Source organism: Mastomys coucha, unplaced genomic scaffold (genome assembly GCF_008632895.1).
Source record: "Mastomys coucha isolate ucsf_1 unplaced genomic scaffold, UCSF_Mcou_1 pScaffold14, whole genome shotgun sequence".
NCBI lineage: Eukaryota > Metazoa > Chordata > Mammalia > Rodentia > Muridae > Mastomys > Mastomys coucha.
Genome location: NW_022196896.1, coordinates 70896874 through 70916000, shown reverse-complemented (window position 1 = coordinate 70916000; position 19127 = coordinate 70896874). Strand labels below are relative to the sequence as shown.

The following is a 19127-nucleotide window of genomic DNA, read 5'->3' as shown; positions in this document are numbered from 1 at the left end:
TTACTTCAGTCACATAAATATATCCTTTGAACTAGATCATGGGAAGAATACTGCTACTGCTTATAAGAATAAACCATTTTTAAGTTATATGATTATCTTTCACTCACCACCATCTAACTTTTCTTCTTATCAGCTATTGCTTAATTAAAAGAGAAGGCTCTTAGCAGCTGTCATGACACATGCCTAATAATTGCAGCACTTGGGAGTGAAGTGAGAGGCCTGGGGTTCAAGACTAACCTGTGCTATGAGAGACCCTGTCTCAAACGGCAACATGGAGGGAAAAGAGCAGGCTATTAATTTAAAAACCTTGTTAGTATTATTTTGTATATGAGTGTATTGGTTGTGGTATGTGTGTTACCATGTGATGCCTGTTGCTCAGAAAGACCTGAAGGCATGAGATTCCCTGAATTTGGAGCTGTAGATAGTTATAAGCTGTCATGTGGGTGCTGAGAATTGAACCTGGCTCTTCTGGAAGAGCAGCCAGTGCTCTTAACCACTGAGCCACCTCTCCAGCACTCTGATTTTTTTTTGTTTTTAACTTAAAGATATCTACTAGAAAACTTGTCATCAGCAAGACTTGAGCTGGCAGATCATGAGACAGTACTGCATTTGTTTTTAAGTGCCATAGAATTATGGTTTTTTTTTTTAATTAAGGCATGTGCTTGCCGTACAGTTCCATCTCCCTCCTGTTTTCCCTGCTCACCCCCTTTACTAAACAGGAGGTTTTTGACTTTGTATGATACTCTTCACCTCAAACGTGTATAGTTTATTTCTATGCTGAGAGAAGACGGAGGCTAGAATTATATACAACCCTGCTTTATGAGGTTAAATAAAAGGAATGTGATTGTGTGATTGTAGGTGCCCAGAGCTTGTTTCTATTCTTTCTAAAACGCATGAGATACAATTCATATTTTAAATGGCAGAATCGCTCTATCCTGCCATTATAAAAGACAGTCCTGATTGTTCAACCAATGAAGGAAGACGTATTTTGTATTATCTCAGTTTTTACAGGCTTAGATGTCTCCAAGCCTACATTTCAATATCTGTGGTTTACTCATTAGCATTTAAATGGGAAGGATGTCTAGGTGGGTTCTGGTCATCCTATTTGGTCTTGACAAATAGATGGTTCTGTTTTAAAAGAGAGAGAAAGTTGTGTGTCCCAGAAATTACTTGCAGAAGTCTGTATGTGTTCTAGATATCCCTGGGGTTCTGAGAAGTCCTGTGGCTTAGAGACAGGTAGGCAGCCTTGGTGTGTGATCTTCCCTCCTTAGCTTCCCCAGCTGCTGGGATTGCTGGCTTGCATCAGGGGTCCAGAAGAAATTAGCTCACCTCTTTCTTTCCCTCCTCTCCCCTCCCCTGCTCTTGTGTTTTATTTTATGAGACAGGGTCCTACTATGTAGCCCTGGCTGGGCATTGAACTTGTGGTAGTCCACCTCTGCCCTCCTGAGCATGCTATTGCAGGTGCACAGCAGCAATTCTTGTTTCCCTCTGTTCTTCAATGCAGGTTGGTAAGATAGCCATATCTGAGAACAGAGCATGGTAGCATTTCCTTTCTTGGAGCCCACATTAGGAAATAAAGCAGATTGATGGGCTGAGAGCAGCAGAGCCCATCATGTCGGGAAGGAGTTAGTCTTCATAATGAAATGAAGAGCTTCAGAGTGCTATGTGCCAGGTAGTAAACACCGCGCCTGAGCAGATTTGCTTTACCTCAGTCTTAGGATGTAGGGGCTGCTGCTTCTACATTCATTTTACAGATGTGCAGACCCAGACTGGAAAAGCTACAACATGGTGCTCTGGCCTGGGTGATATGTAAGCAATGGGGCAATATTGCTCACAATTTCTGGTTAGGGTCTGTCTTCCTAAAGGCTCCTTGTGCTACTTCATCACAAGGGACACACAGCTCTTGGCCCTCTTTGTGAAGGGCACCAAGCCCATACCTAGGGTCCTCACACTCAAGCCTTAATCTTAGAGCTATTTTACCTTCCATTATCACCACAGGGAAGATAAAGTTTGAACTCATGACCTGGGAAGAGACTTCAGTTTGCGTGATAGAAATCAATTGGTAGGAATTTCCACACACAGTCCTCGCTTTTGAGCTTTTGGGCTCAGGGAAGGGAGTCACAGTATGATGTAAAATACCTGCCATTGACTCAGTAGAGGAGGGGGTGCACAAAACTGTGGCATAGGATCTCTGAGTGGAAAGGCATCGGAGACATTTTAGGACTTCTCACTTTCGCTGAAGTAACTAATTTCTGAGGTCTTCCAACCTTCACACTCAAGACTCAATAGTAATGTCTCAGAAAACTGGAATTAATTTCTCATAAAGTCATCCAATTCCATCTCTGTAGCTTGAGGGACAAAGGCAGCTTTCTTGTGTTGGCCTGAGTGTGGTCTCTGTCACTTCTATCAGCCTTCATGTTCCTTCTAAATCTGCTCATCCCCCGCCCCTCACAGGAATTACAAGTTGTGCTTGGAAGCCACCTTTCTACCACTGAGAAGCCAAGAGAGGCTGTTTAGTGCTTCTGCAGCTTGTGCGTCTGAGGAATGTTAAACCAGAGTCTTGTCAGAGGAGACCTTAGGAAGCCCGGGGCGCTTTTCTTCCAGTGAGGCTCTCCAGTGACTGCCACACCAGTGACTCTCTCACAGTCCTATTGAACAGCTCATCACACCACCTGGAAGACCAGAGATTGAGGCAGATCTTTGCTACTCAGTGCTAAGGTGTTTACACCTAGAGACAAGTGTGGAGCTGGAGTGTACCTCAGAGAGGAACACAGCGGGATTCAGGACGTAGTTCCCACTACTCTCTTAAACATACGTGCAAGCGGCTATAGACACTAAAGAAGCTTGGTGCCTCTTTCATTAGTCCCTCATGTGTGTGTGTGTGTGTGTGTGTGTGTGTGTGTGTGTGTGTGTATGTGTGTGTGTGTATGTGTGTGTTCTATCTGCGGCATATGTCCCAGGAACAACAGAGAAAAGTCTGTGGAACTTTCAGCTCTATTGGAAATAAGCGGAAGGGGAAGTCACCCTAAGCACACACGTGTGCTCTTTCCCAGGGTCCCCAGCTGCCCAGTGAAGCTGGGCATGGGAACTCTTTTCTTTCTGTTTTCTAACAGTCAGATTCTTCACTTGAAATGGTGGATAGGGAAGCAGTGCATCTTTCTCACGGCGTCTGGTTTCTGTTTCTTCCCTCTTCCTGTAAGATTAAACCTCTCTACCTGTCTCCCCACAGATCACCCAGTAGACATGATGAACATCAAGGCCTTCACCTTGGTCTCTGCAGTGGAACGGGAGCTGCTGATGGGCGACAAAGACCACATCAGCATTGAGTGTGTGGAGTGCTGTGGCAGGAATCTTTATGTTGGCACCAACGACTGCTTCATTTACCACTTCCTGCTGGAGGAGAAGGCCATGCCTACAGGGACAGCTACATTCGTTGCCACCAAACAGCTCCACAGACACCTGGGCTTCAAGAAACCTGTGAACGAGCTGTGTGCGGCCTCAGCTCTAAATAGGCTGCTGGTGCTCTGTGACAACTCTATAACCCTGGTTAACATGCTGAACCTGGAGCCAGTCCCCTCAGGAGCCCGCATCAAAGGGGCTACAACCTTTGCAGTGAACGAGAACCCTGTGAACGGGGACCCTTTCTGCGTGGAGGTGTGCATCATTTCCGTGAAGCGCAGGACTGTCCAGATGTTTCTGGTGTATGAGGACCGAGTACAGATTGTCAAGGAAGTGTCCACCCCAGAGCAGCCTCTTGCTGTGGCTGTGGATGGATACTTCTTGTGCCTGGCCTTGACCACACAATACATCATCCTGAACTACAGCACAGGCCTTTCCCAGGACCTGTTTCCCTACTGCAGTGAGGAGAAGCCACCCATCGTCAAGAGGATAGGCAGACAGGAGTTCCTGCTGGCTGGCCCAGGAGGCTTGGGTGAGGAGGGCTGGGGAGTCGCTGCTCGTGGCATCTGCATCCTGCCTGCTGTCTTAGGTCTTTTGGACACACCTTATAGTAGGAGGGTGAGGGTTCCACAGTGACATAGGTCACTTAATGACATGATCCTAAGAAACACATCATTAGGTGCTTCTGTCATTGTACAGTCATCAGAGTGTCTGTTGGTCAGTGATATGAACAGTGTCCCTTAGTATTCACATGCTTTTGCTGTGGACCAGATGACATGTGACATATGGTTGTACTTAGGAGTGCCTGGCAGCATTGAAAATGATTGGCCAGGTCATAGTAGGTCTGCATGACCAACATGTGCTGAAATTCTATTGTGGCTGTGGGGTCACCATTTCCCACCAGAGTGGTCTTTCACATAGTCAGTGACCCTGATTAACACCTCATTAATAAAGAGAGAATTCACATTAGGGCTCATTCTTGGTGATGAACATTTGACAGGTTTGCCCAAGTATACAGTGACTTGTAACCACTACCGTGGTATCGTATACTGCCTTAAAAGTCCCTAGGCTTGACCTAGTCACTGTGAACCCCTATCCCATCTCCTGGCAGCCACTAACCTTGGACTGTCTACATGGTTGGTCTTGGAATGTGGTCTAGAATCACATGGGTAGCCTTTCAAAGTGGCTGAGTTTACTTGACTATGTATTCAAGACTCTTCCATGTCTGTTCATGGCTTGATAGAAGAAGAAAGGGCTTGGTCCCAATGTCCTTTGCTCTAAAAGAGAAAAAAAAAATTATGGAAGGCATGTATACCTATGCACCAGCTATTACCATGTGTCCCTTGGTAATGGGTGTTTATATTCTCCTCTGAGACAAATGGCCAGTGCTTTCCCCCCAGGCTTGGCTAAGAGTATACTGGCAAATTTTTATGTCCTTGGCAGTGTAGCACATTTCTATGCGAGCAGGTTGAGAATTCCTTGTGTTTAGGAATCTATTGTGCTTCTTTAGGTTAGTAGGAATCACCTATTCTGTATCTTTTCAACCTGGTTGGTTGGTTGGTTGATTTTTCGTTTGTTTGTTTATTGTGCTAGTGACTGAATTCGTGCCAAGCACATGTCCTATCACTCATTGAACCCCATCCCCACCCCGACTCAAGCCTCTGTCGTCACTAGCCTTGTCTGGTGTCCTTTATATACTTGAGACACTGATGTGTCTGCCTTCCAGGTATGTTTTTCTAATTTTTGCCTTGTGAAATCTCCTCTTCCAAAGTCCCATGTAATCCAATATGTCGACTTTTTGAGTTTTTACTTTATGATTTTGAGTTGTAAAAAGACAGTAGACTTCCCTGCCTTCCAGGTTATAGGCAAAGCCATTTGTAATTTCTGATGTTAATCTATGTGGTCTCCTGTCTTACCATGTAAAGAACTGATTTCAATTGCTATTTTTTTTTTTATATGACTGTCCACTATGCCCACAAACTTGGCAGAGCCCTTCTCATTGCTGGTTTTGATGGCTGCCTTTGATAGACACTAACTTTATGATGCACTGGATCTGTGTCTGGGATTCCCATTTCATTCCACCTGTCCTCTAGTGTAGCCCTAGTGCTCTGGTTATGAAGTCTTTACAAGGACACTGTTGGAGTCCCATGCTCCTCTCTTGGTCATAGTGTCAGATTAAAGGGAAAGCACAGTTATATAGTGGGCGCATTTCCCCCAAGTGTACTATGTCTCAACTGTATGAGCCTCATAGTTAATGAACCAACCTACCTGAGTGGCATTTTGCTTGTAGTAAATACAGTTATAAGCAAATAGACAGAATATATGTAAGGTCTCTTATATATACCATATGTAGATATAGGTTCTACAAATAGCACCATTACATGGCTCCAGAAATTAAGAGTTCAAACAAATTACTATTAAGATTGTAAATACACATTTCAGCATGACACCTATTTCTATTTTTGATTCTGCCTTTCTCCCTGAGTGTAGCTTGTGACCACTCTTGTCATAAGAGATCATTCATGACCTTTCATAAGACAAGTTTAACAGGCATTTTTTTTATATAATACTTTGACTATCCACCCTTGATGATGCTTTTCAGACAAGGAAAACAGTGCAGTTGTTCTTCATGTTATTTGGGCTTAGATCACAAGTGGGCTTGAATCTAAAAGGGACATGGCCAAAAAGAATGGTTTTAAAAGTTCATGTGCCCTTTCCAAATCCTGTGGGTTGCATGCTGACAACATTTAGGCTCCTTTGGTAGTATAAAAGCAACAGGCTTCATCACCTGCCCAGAGAAAGAGAGCAAGCTGGGACACGTTGGCAGTGGTCTAGCTCTGCCCCTATTCCTAGGGTTCTTTCCCAGCTTGACAACTTCATCGGGCAGTTAGGGCTCTGTTTCTTCACTCCAGTGAAACTGCAGGAGCCGTGGTTCATGACACTTTGGTTCTGCCCTCCTTATGTCAGAACCATTAGCCAGAGCCTCTGAACTGTGTGAGTCTCTTGAGAAGGTAAGTGCAGTGTCTTCCTTCCTAGCTGCGCTTCACTTCCTCAGTGTGTTTTGATGCTGTTTTGTATACTTGATGTTACTGTTTGCTGTGATCAGGATGCCTGTCCCCAGGAGGGTCCCAGCCTAGCACAGCGGTTCTCATCTCAGCCTTCCTAATGCTGTGACCCTTATTAGAGTCCCTCATGTTGTGGTGACTCCCAACCATAAAATTATTTTGTTGCTACTTCATAACTGTAAGTTTGCTACTTTTATGAGTCATAATGTAAATATCTGTTTTCCAGTGGTCTTTGGCCCACCCTAATGGCCATTCAGCACCCCTAAAGGGGTTGCAACCCACGAGTTGAGAGCAGCTGCTCTAGGCAGGTGGAATCTGGTCAGCCTTGACAAAGGTTAGGTTCCTCCCTGTCCATTTCAGAGGGTTTGCTTCCTGGTTTGTTCATGAGGCAAATGACATCGTCCTGCTTCATGCTTCTGCTAGGGTATGCCACTCCAGCAAAGGCCCAAAGCAGTGGAGCGCTTGCCCCCTCATCTTATACCCACCTGCCCTTCCACCCCATGTAATACAAGCCATTGATTGTTTCAGTGATGTCTAAACATTTGGAAGCAACAGTGTGGTGCTTTCAAAAGTTAAAGTTAAAATGGATTGACACCTCTGGGTCAAAATATCCATCTCAGTATTGCCTAACATCAGTGCCTTATGTACAGTGTACATAACTGTCACAAGCTTATTATGGACAAATGATTCACAGCAGTCTGTCTTGAGTCAAGAAACCAGTTTTCTGTGTTATAGCATATGTATTCTTATAGCTTATACACATTCTCAATGATAAAGGGGCAGCACCAATAATCAGTGCTCAGACTTCATTCAACTCTAAGCATAACCAGCTTCTTTCTCATAGTAGAGTGTCTGGCACATGGCAGGTGCTCAGTAAATATGTTGACCAAATGTGTGAAAAAGAAAGCTGAAACATAGATGGAGGAGTGATGGATGTGGAAGAAAGCATGCCAGGCTTCTTAAGTAGCTTCCTGTGTCCTGTGTGGGGACATGTCATTTATAAGTGGGCATGTAAGTGCAATGGAAACATTTTAAAATATCATTTGTACTTAGAAGCAGTTATGATATGAACTCTGAATAAGGTAATTGTCTTCACAGTGATAAAGTCAGACGTGATTCTTTGCACACTAATATATTCTGTTATTGTTTTTAAAATGCAAGCCTGGGGCTGGAGAGATGGCTCAGCAGTTAAGAGCACTGACTGCTCTTCCAGAGGTCCTGAGTTCAATTCCCAGCAACCACATGGTGGCTCACAACCATCTGTAATGGGGATCTTATGCCCTCTTCTGGTGTGTCTGAAGACAGCTACGGTGTACTCATATACATGAAATAAATAAATTTTAAAATCTACAAAAATTAAAATTAAATTAAAAAAATGCAAGCCTGTAGGAGAATTGAAGGAGAGTTACTTTTCACCCCATCATTTCTATGGCTAAGAATACCTCATAGTTATTTGAAGACACCTCCTTTTATTTTCTAGGCATGTTTGCCACTGTGGCCGGAATTTCCCAGCGTGCTCCTGTGCACTGGTCAGAAAATGTGATTGGGGCAGCTGTTTGCTTCCCCTATGTCATAGCGCTCGATGACGAATTCATCACAGTTCACAGCATGTTGGATCAGCAGCAGAAACAGACCCTGCCCTTTAAGGAGGGTCACATTCTGCAGGACTTTGAAGGTACTTGTTGAATTAGAAATCTTAACATCTTCATTCCAAATCTTCTGTGATCTTTCTACAGTAAATGTTATTAGGGACCCATTAGGAGCTGGGCCTTATGCTTCCAGAAGGTATATTAAACAGAGCTGGAGAAATGGCTTAGTGATTAAGTGTTCTTGCTGCTCTTGCAGAGGACCCAGGTTTGATTCCCAGTACCAGCTGCTCACAGCTGTATATGTGCACCTGTATATGCATTCCTCCCTCACACAAATGCATATGCGAGCACACAAAAATAAATCTTTGAAAAAGAAAGAGTAATCAGTGTAGTGCAGTCTCTGTGCTTCAGGGACAGCAAGGTTAAGGGTATGGTAGGCATTTCAGTAAGGAACTACAGTGGTTTAGGACTTGGCTGCACATATCAGGGAGGGCTTCCTGGGGGTGCCATTTAAGGATGGAAGGAATCAGCCAAGCAGGTGTATGCAGAACCTTCTAGCAGAGAAAAGGATGTGTCTGAACAAGAGGTCCCAAAGGTGTGTCCTCGGTGTGTGTGGAAGGTGGAGGCATCGAGGCTGCAGTGTGGTTAGGCACAGTTGGCAAGTGGCCTAAGTGTAATGCGCACAAATTTCACTTCCTCTCCTTTCCACTCTGAACATTGGAAAATGTTCAGAGAAATCGAATGAGAGACAGGATGAACCACACATTCCCTTCGCCCAGATAGAAAGCTTGGGTGTGTTTGCAGCATTGTTTGGAAGTAAATGGTGGATATTGTATCATTGAGTAATAACTTGCATCATCACAAATCTCCTAAGAAAATTCATAGCTGAGGATGTTAATGTTCATTCTTTAACACCATCTGCTAGACCACTGCCGTAGTTAGGCTTTTGATTGCTGTAAAGAAATACCATGACCATAGCAACTTTTATAAAGAAAAACATGTAATTGAGGCTGGGTTATAGTTTCAGAAGTGCAGTCCATTATTGTCATGGCAGAAAGCAGGGCAGCAGGCAGACATGGTGCTGGAGAAGGAGCTGAGAGTTCTACGTCTGAATCAGCAGGCCGCAGGAAGGGATACTGAGATACTGGCTTGAGCTTCTGAAACCTCAAAGCCCAGCCCTCAGCGGCACACTTCCTCCATCAAGGCCACACCTCCTAATAGTGCCACTCACTATGAGCCTGTGGGGGCCATTTTCTTACACCATATTGGCCCATACTCATGTCACCAACTTGTCCAAAGAATGGCTTTGACTATTTTATAAAGCTAAGTAATAGCTTGTACTTGCCATTTAAGATTCCCTTTGTTCTCTGAACAGTGCCTTCGTCGTATCTGAGATGCTGGGGGTATGTATAACCTTAGTAAGAAATGTAGCACCCACAATGTCGTGGGTCAGATCCAGTTAAGCACTGGCAGGTGAATTACAGTCATCCCTTGGTACACACATGGACAAGTTGCATTATCCCTCTTGAATAGTGAAATTCATGGATGTTTCGGACCCCTTTATGACTTGGCTTGGTATTAGCCTAGAACCTACACACAAGTTCTTGTTGGTTTTAAATCATCTCTAAATTATATAAGGCCACGCACACGCTATTTAAGAAGTTGTTACTTCATTTATTGTTTGGAGAGCTGTGACAAAGAAAAAAATATCATGTACAACTACAGATGCAATCATTCCTTTTCCAGATATTTTTGATTCCTGATGAGTTGATCCTACAGATTCAGAAGCCGCAGGCATAGGGGACTGACTGCATGCTCAGGTTACAAGACTTTGTATATCGAGTGGTTTAAACTAGCATGGGGGTTACAGACGTGGAAGAGGCCAGTGTAGCCTACCTTACATGGGAGCAGAGGCTCCTTGAAGGAGTGGCTTCGAGCAGAAGCCAGACACTGACAGAAAACAAGGGAAACCACGTTAATTGTGATGCAGGAGACAGAAGAAATAAGTTACTACTTCCTGTGAAGAGGGACACTGAACTAAGAGAAGGATCAGAGTTTAATTTGAAAGCTCATTTGCAGGAGCTTATGTAGACTGCAGTCCTGACTTTTTCACAGACAGAATTCCATAGAGCAGTGGTTCTCAACCTTCCTAATGCCATGACCCTGTAATACAGCTCCTCAGGTTGTGGTGACACCTCCACCCCCACCGCCATAAAATTATTTTCGTTGCTACTTCATAACTGTAATTTTGCTACTGTTATAAATTGTGAGGTATCTATTTTCTGATAGTCTTGGGGTGGGCCCACAAGTTGATAACTGCTGCTGTAAAGTCTTGGGTGCAAGAGCTACAGTGGTGGACAAGGACAGCTGTCAGGATGGTAGGGAACCCAGTAAGTAAACAGCCTAGGTGGTACATGGATAGAGACGTGAAATCCTATCTCATAGTCCAAAACATTGTATCAAAATCTTAGTTTGTGCAAACTAACTTAAAAAGAAAAGATTTTCAGTGAGGTTTTGATGATGTTCCATGATGTGGCTCTGTAGGCTTCGTTGGACTCTACATCATGTGTCTCCTCATGGTTTCTAAATCAGTGGGCAGTTTCACATAGAAAATGGGGTAAAGAGCACATTTTATCCTTTGGCAATGTGACATTAAAGTTTACCCTTCCCAACAGTTGTCAGTATGGGCGGAAGACAAGGGAGTCATCACACCATAATCCTGTTTGGAATGGTATTGGAAAAGTTGGTGGAAGTGATTAGCAGATCAGATAAGGGCCCAGTGTGCGGAAAGCAGTCGTGTACCGAGGGAGGGAACGCTTTCTCTTCCAGCAATGTTTAGGCTTTTCTTTTCTTCCCCTCAGGAAGAGTGATTGTTGCCACAAGTAAAGGAGTTTACATCTTGGTTCCATTACCTCTGGAAAAACAAATACAGGATCTGTTAGCAAACCGGAGAGTGGAGGAGGCTTTGGTCTTGGCAAAAGGAGCCCGGAGGAACATTCCAAAAGAGAAATTTCAGGTTGGTAATGACTGGTCACAAGAAAGCATGCCTGTAAGCATGAGCATTCAGATTTAAGCACACGCACGGGGCTCTCGCTACAGAAGACCAGTGCAGGGCTTTTGTGCATATTCTGTGATGTTTTTCAACACATCTCATGTTCTGTAGGTAAGGAAGCAAATTACAGAGCAACTAATCGGCTCAACTAAGACTGCACAGCTGACTGGGGACGGTCAGCCTGTTAGTTTCTCCCTTGGTACACTGGGCTGTATTTCCACTCCCTTTTTCAGTCACCTCCACAGAACAGCTATGTACATGGTTCCTTTAAGTGGGCAGAGTTAGTTCAGCCCAGATATCTGATTTTAGAGTATGTATTTGTTGAGGTGGGCTTAAAGTAATTTGTTTGCATGTCCTCTCTGTAGATAGCAGGGACCACTTGCATCCAGGATAGCTATAAATGAACATTTATAATTCCAATATATATGTATAAATCCAATATATTTTAGACCTCACATTACCATGACACAGTGTCAAAAGGTTGTTGTTCCCCCTCCAAAAAAAGTCTGTCTGTCTGTTTGTTTGTTTTTAATCTATCATCTGTAGGCAGTGCTTTGCCCACAGTGCAGATAAAGCACCTCTCATTGCAGGAGCCCAGCCACTTCATTCCCTTTCAGAACTTCAGTCTTCCAAGTACAGGAACCATAGGCACAGATCACTCTACCTGGCCAAGAGAAAACACAAAGTGCACTGGAGAAATGCTAACTTGAAATATTATTTATATGATAAACACAATCAGTCGATATCAATTACATTTCTAAAATTACTACTTGATCAGATGTGTCATTAAGGGCACTTCATATTTGAGAGTGCTAAAACATGTTAGCTGAACCTGGAGGCCTAGCCCTGTAAAGCTAGTTACTAGGAAGCCTGAGGTAAGGGGACCTCGAAGCTCAAGGCCTGCTTGAGGTACAGAGTGAGTTCAGTGCCAACTGGGGATTTAGGGTAACCCTGTCTCAAACTAAAAAGTGACACACCCTTGCACAACTTGGATGAGGCTTTAGGTCCAGTCCCTAGTGCTGCAAAAAGAGCTACAACAAACAACTAAAACTGTGGTGGTATGTAGACATTTCTATTTGAATCAGTCGGTCAGATTTTACCCAGGATTGATTGCTATGGCAGAAAAGATATGTTTGGATGCAAACTGCCTCATAGAGCAAAGGGTAGTTAGTCGCTTGTGCCAGTGAATGAAGGGCGTGTGCGCCCTCCAAGGCTTGGGAATTTGGAAGGAGAGGTCTGTGTGTAAACCAAGTTCTCAGCCCTGCTCCCAATTGCTGAAGTAGCACTGACCTATCAGCATTCAGCAGGGGGCAGCAAACTCAAAGGCACAAAACTCCTGACTGCTGGTGCTTTCATTACCTCCCTTGTCCGCACGGTGCAGGCAGGGAGGACTGTGGCAGAATGAAGAGGAGCTGCCTGGGCAGTGTGCAGCCATGGCATTGTGTCAGTTGCTGTTAAAGGGCTACCATGTCCTTCTACAAGCACCATGTGTGCTATACTCAAATTATTCAGCATTTCTTTATTTTGCTTTTTTCCACCTCTGCTCTTTTTGACAAGAGCAGAGGGCATAGCCAATCCCTGATGAAATCATATGAGTTCCCTTGCTGTCCAGCCTCCAGCGCCTCCTGTGAGAGGGGGAGGGGGGTTCTGTTCCTTTGCATCTGATCCCTGCTTTCTCCCTGTAATGCTGCAATTTCAACTGTCTTTGTTACGTGGGTGTTATTTTCCTTGAGCTATGCAAACGTGTGTGTGTGTGTGTGTGTGTGTGTGTGTGCGCACAAGTATGTGCGTGTACTCATGTGTATGTGTAGTCCTATGCACATGCCAAAATTTCGAAAGATGCATTGTTGCCCAGGTGAAGTGCTTCATTGACAGGTCTCATCTACTTTTCTGGACACATCTTTTACAGCTCATGCTGCCCCCATGAAGACTGTGTTCAGCTCATACTTGTCAACCCCAAGCCATCACATATAGTGAGAGTATATAGTGTGCTGGCTCTGGTCTCATCTTCTGTCATAAGAGGGCCACAAGTACCATCCAGCCTAGGGCCCTGCCTTGATGACCTCATCCAACCCTAAATGCATCCCACACACTACACCTCCAAATTCTGTTAACATGTATTTGGGGGTAACTTTGTAGACTAATGGGGACTTGTGAAGTTGGTGGTGGTTTTTGTCTCTCTCTGGGGGTGGTGTAGAGGAGTGTTGGGTAGATAAGGTGATACAAGGGTGGCATTTGAGTCAGGTAGCCTCATGAAGATGCTGGTGTCACTGATTTCTCTGTAGTAAGCCTGGATATGCCTAAGCATTCTTTCACGCTTGATGGGTCTTTTTAATCCTTCTACAAGCATGGCTTATATTATTTCTACTTCTAGAAGTAAAACTGCATATTGGGCAGAAGAACTCCACATTCTGCTTATTGTTACAAGGTGATATACTAAGCCCAGTTATTGGTCAGATGGCAGTCTTCAGAGATGTAAGATAAAGACAGAAAAAGGGAAGAGAGATAGGCAGTTTAAGCAGCATGCTGAGATCGACTCTCCTAAAGGGACTCCTGCTATGCTTGGAGAGCTCCTTAGAACCATGGTGAACTGCGGCATAGCTCAGTAGCAGAACACTTGCCTAGCATGCACAAGAACTTCTGTTTGATGCCCAGCAATCCAAATGAATTCACACACACACACACACACACACACCACTTAAAAACCTCTTAAAGTTGGTTTGAGAGAATAAGATTGTTCTAAAAAAATGGTAGAATGTGTTGATGAGGTCTGGTTTTAGACCATGACTCAACCATTTATTACTTTAGTCACTTTGAAGTAAAAATTTATCTCTAAATAGAATTTCTCACCTTTAAAATTGGGGCAGAGGATGACAAAAAAAAAAAAAATGTGGACCAGGGAGTCCTTCAGATAAATGATCCCTAAATAAATAGGAGAGAATTTTCAAACTAATCATTAGATAAGTAATGGTTTTATCCCGTATTCAAGGACCTCTTGGCATTCTAGGTTAGAAGAAGAAGAATTAGTATCAGTCAGAGCAGTGAAAACCATCTTTAGTTGGAGACAGAGTGCCAGAATGAAGGTGTTGGTATACATGAGAACAAGCAACAGGATATGTTCAGTAACCATTTCAGACAATCCTTAACAAAGCTCAGAAGTGGATGGTGACTGAAGGGAGGAAAAGATGGACTCTCCTGAAGTGTGTGTTGTGTGTGGTGTCCTTGTTTGAGACAGGTTTTCTCTGTGTAGCCCTAATTGTCCTGGAACTCACTTTGTAGACAAGTCTGGCTTTGAACCAGGAGATCTGGCTGCCTCTGCCTCCTGATTTCTGACATTAAAGGCATGTGCCACTACCACCTAATCTTTCTTTTTTCCTAATGACTTATTTATTTACTTTTATGTACATTGGTTTTCTGCCTGCATGTCTATCTGTATGAGAGTGTAAGATCCCCTGGAACTGAAATTACAGACAGTTGTGAGCTGCCATGTTGGTGCTGGGAATTGAAACCAGGACCTCTGGAAGAGCAGCCAATGCTCTTAACCACTGAGCCACCTCTCCAGCCCAAGTGTGTGTATGTGTTATTATTGTTGGATGTTACAAGAATGAAAGAATCCTGCAGACGAGTTAAGTTGGATTGCAGTGGTCCATGTACAGCAAGGTGGCAATTTACTGCGAGAACTTTAGATAGGCTGCTATTAATGTGAGCCAAGTATCTCCAGGAGATAGGTCACACACAACACTACCTCAGCTTTGCTAAGAGGCCCATGTATCTATGTAGTACTTATGTTTGACTAGCCTTGTGTATGAGTGATCTATGAGAAATACTCATGCAAAGTCACTTTCAGAGGAGTAGAAGAATAAGCAGAGCTCCTAAGGTCATTGATCTCCACCTGAGCAACAAGAGGCTGAAGCAGTCACAAAAGCCTGGTGGATTGAGCACTGGGTGAAGCAATACATTAAGGGTTCATGGAATCAAACCTACAAAGGTCTGTGCGTGTTTGTGTGGGACATATATACATGTATGTGCATATGTATATATGTGTGCATATGTTTGTGTGCACATGTGTGTGTGTGTGTGTGTGTGCATTCAGCTCCCCTGCTCCATATAGCACTTCCCTGCATGTATGAGATTCTGGGCTCCACCTCAAATACTACAAGAAGAAAGATTGCATTTGTGCTGAAGGCATATAGACTCTTTTCTTGGGCGTTATTCCATAAACTATATAAGAACTGTTTATAGTAGAACTGTTTATATTAGACTTATATATTTCTAGATATTACAAGTAATCTAGACCTGACTTAAAGCATGTGCATAGATTCTAAGGGATACAGTGCTATTTTTTATAAAGGACTTGGGCATATGCTGATATCTATGGGGCCCTGGAACTAGTGCCTTCCCACTACTGAGGGATAGCTACATAGATTTAGGTATTTTTTTTTAACTAGTAATTTCTTACCTCTGTGAATGCAGTCAATCTGGATGCAGATGACAGTGCAGCTACCCCTCTGGTGGTCGGTTAAGATGTCTTCAGATGATTGATCCTTATTCCCTTGCAGGTAATGTACAGGAGGATTCTGCAGCAGGCAGGCTTTATACAGTTTGCACAACTCCAGTTCCTGGAAGCCAAAGAACTCTTCAGGTAATTTGAAGTGTTGGTAGCAGGGCTGTCACTCAGCGTCCCCCAACTCCTGGGAACCTTTGTCATCTGCAGTTTCAGGGGAGAATTATGGGAAGGCTAGATGGAGATGTGGGTAGGATTGATAAGGGCTGTTTGGTAGTTCACACCTTTCTAGGTAGTTCCTGGTCTCCATCACCAGCCTTAGTGTGCCCACTGTCCCAACTCCTGAGTTGACAGTCTGAGGAGAGTCCTAGAAGGTGGCAGGGCTGCCAAGCCAGGACAGTAGTGTTCTCGAGTGGGATTGTCATGTGTGGGTTCTGAGGAATATTTATTCTTGCTACCTCCTTCCCAGAGATTTCACTAGAAGCTGAGTTTAGAGAAAACAAGGGCTTTTGGGAAGACCTATTAAAAACTTTGAATCATATATAGACTTTCAAGATGGTGTATGCCCAGTTGGCACACTCAGGAAGTAAATCTGTCTTTAGGAAGACAGCCTCCTGCCATTCTGACTGATTCTTCTGTGGGCCCTTTTCCCAAGCATCCCTTTTCTCTGTTGTCTTCTCTCCTTTTCTCTTGCCCATTTGCATTCTCATAGTCTCTCTTGCTCTTCGTTTTCCTTACCCATCTATGTAGGAAGGAGACCCTCGTCATCACACTTGCCCTTGTGTCTGGCCTTTGCTCTCAACAGTGTGTTTCTGAGACCATGGTTACTCACAGACTTGCTCAGCATCCTCTGGGGAAATGAGGTTGCACCTGCTAGGATCATTGTCTTGAAGTACTTTAAAGAGCAGTGCTTCACTTAGAACATTCTGTGGTCTAGAGATTTCTAGGAGACAACATATATAGAAAGCTCTGTATAGACTCTGTACATCCCAGGGAACTTAGCAGGATGCTCTCTGGTAGGCTTCTTCTGCCTTTCCTTGAGGATGATTGCTTGTGTCTCAAGGATGTGCTGAAATACACAGCAGATTTGATGTTTCCTCTGTCACAAAAATGGGGTTTAGGGAACAGGTCTCTGAGGGAAGAAGCCATTTCTTGAGGAGTGACTCCCAGTATTACTTTTAACTATACCAGTCCAGGTGCTGCCACTGTCTGGTCCTATAAAGGCTGGCGGTCTTCAGTTTAAGTAGAGCCCTTGCTCATTCACACTTTAGCAAATCTTGTCTTGTCCTGACAGTGTCATTGGCCTTGACTTTCATATCATAGGTGCTGTTGGCACATACTGTGGTCAGTCTAAGATAAATGTCTATGAGTACATGCCTGGAAAAGTCCTCCGCTGTGGTGAGAGAGCTGAAACTGGGCCTGTCTATCATTAGGACGAGGTTCTTATGCCTCCATATTAGTCTCTCAACAGCACAGCATTAAGCTGGTGACTGCTTGCTTGTCACAGAGTCACTGAGAGTTGACTTTTGGGTATGAAGCTTCTCAGACAGCAGTGATTGATGTTGACCTTCTTGTTCCTGTACTGGGCCATGGCCTTAGACTTCACCCCATAACTATGCCAGAGGCTAGACTCCTAGACCATCATGGTTGGCACCTGTGAGAAAACACATGAGTTGTTCATGTATGCGACCCAAGCTGTGTGTCTTCTGGAGGTCCTCAGTCTGTCTTCATACCATTTAGCAAACTTGGCCTAAGTATTAGAATGAGGATCACAAGGGCACCAGAGGGACTGTGCTTCTGAAGAGCCTTACAAGCTTGGAAGGGACCTCTCCCATCTAGTGTGGGGACTGTTCTGGCCAGTAAGCACTGCATGGCGAGAGATCTTCCTTCAGTAGGTTCACCCTGGAGTGAATAATGAGCAGAAGTTTCCTGTATCAGGAACCCTCCTTTAGTCTTGACCCCGACAACTCTTGACCCTTAGGCCTGATGGTTCTTTATTGTGCGTGTGTTGGGGCAGGGCTGTCTGACACATTGTAGTGCGTTCATCCCTAGATTCTACCTACTAGATGTTAGTAATAGCACCGCCTAAGGTAGAAGAAAGTCTCTTACTCAAGTACCACTGAACAATATATTTGGGGTTCAGCATTAGGAAGATGCTATTTTTCCTGGCTCAGATTGATGCCATGTTGTTCTTGGCATAGTTCTGTCTTACACTGGGTTTTCCTCACAGTCTTTATGTTGCACTCACCAGTCATCTGTACATGTTCCTCACCCTTGTCTCCTCTGCTCCTTTTGGAACCATGTTTGGTACTGTTTCATTGGTATTAGCAAATTAGAATGATTGCTTGGACACATTCACACCCATTAACATGTGCCTACAGGCACTGCCTCCAGTACTGTTAGTGTGCCTATGTGTACTCTCTCTCTCTTTTTGCTTCATTTAGTTTGACACTGTAATTGCAGAAGCAGCCAGCTGGATGTCCGGGAGCTGATCTCTCTCTACCCCTTCCTGTTGCCCACCTCCTCCTCCTTCACCCGGTCTCACCCTCCTCTTCACGAGTATGCAGACCTGAACCAGCTGACCCAAGGCGACCAGGAGAAGATGGCCAAGTGCAAGCGCTTCCTCATGAGCTACCTGAATGAAATCCGAAGCACAGAGGTAGCAAATGGCTACAAGGAAGACATCGACACAGCCTTGCTCAAGCTGTATGCAGAGGCTGACCACGATAGCCTCCTGGACCTCTTGGTCACTGAAAACTTCTGCTTGCTGACGGACAGTGCTGCCTGGCTGGAGAAGCACAAAAAGTGAGTGTTCTCAGCCCCATGTGGTGAGGCTTTCACTCCAGCCCTCTTGCACTCTATGAGGCCCCTTGAGGAGATGCTATGAGACTGACTCAGCCAGCATTGCGTTCGGAGGAGAAATCAAGATCCCCAAGAAGTCCTTGTGGCAATAGGCAGCAGACGGTCCTCAGATGATGATGTCTTCCTAATCTAAAGGGCCTCAGAGACATCCACTCTTGTCCTCCCTCTTCATGGTGGAAAGTAAAACGTGAATTACTGTGAGCTTTGTTAGGAAATGTTGTCAGGCCAGGACCCACCTTAAAAGATGACACTTGGTAGTAATGGTGCGATTGAGTCACTCATAGTCAAGGTGAATGGCATCTAAGTAAATAGCTGAGCCTTCTTGATCCCGTTGATCAAGCTCCCTTAGGTCACTGCGTTTTGGTAGATTTCAGATGTCAGGTTTCAGATTAGGGCTGCTCAGCCTGTTTGATTTCAAATCCAGTGCACACCGACACCTGGTGGTGGTGACTCAAGATGCTCTATCTATAAAAAATTGTGAAATGTTCCCAGGGACTTACTTATGTTCATTTAAGAAAATACTAGTAGTGATGTATTATTCTGAAATATACAGTTAATATGTTTGGAGTTATTTAAAATTTATATTGAGAAAAAAATATGTATTTTCAGTATTGCTGTAGACAAGCATCTACATAAGACTGTTAAATTGATTGTTG

At 44.1% G+C, this 19127-nt stretch overlaps 1 protein-coding gene across 2 annotated transcripts in view; it reads left to right on the top strand.

Moving 5' to 3' along the window:
- The window catches only part of Tgfbrap1 (transforming growth factor beta receptor associated protein 1), a 53134-nt gene that overhangs the window by 20887 nt on the left and 13120 nt on the right, over positions 1–19127 (top strand). For both annotated transcript variants that reach the window (XM_031367351.1, XM_031367352.1), the window contains 5 exons: positions 3230–3931; positions 7945–8139; positions 10915–11069; positions 15665–15747; positions 18073–18414. In XM_031367351.1, coding sequence (XP_031223211.1) covers positions 3230–3931; positions 7945–8139; positions 10915–11069; positions 15665–15747; positions 18073–18414 — 1477 coding nt within the window. The remainder of the gene's footprint in view (positions 1–3229; positions 3932–7944; positions 8140–10914; positions 11070–15664; positions 15748–18072; positions 18415–19127) is intronic.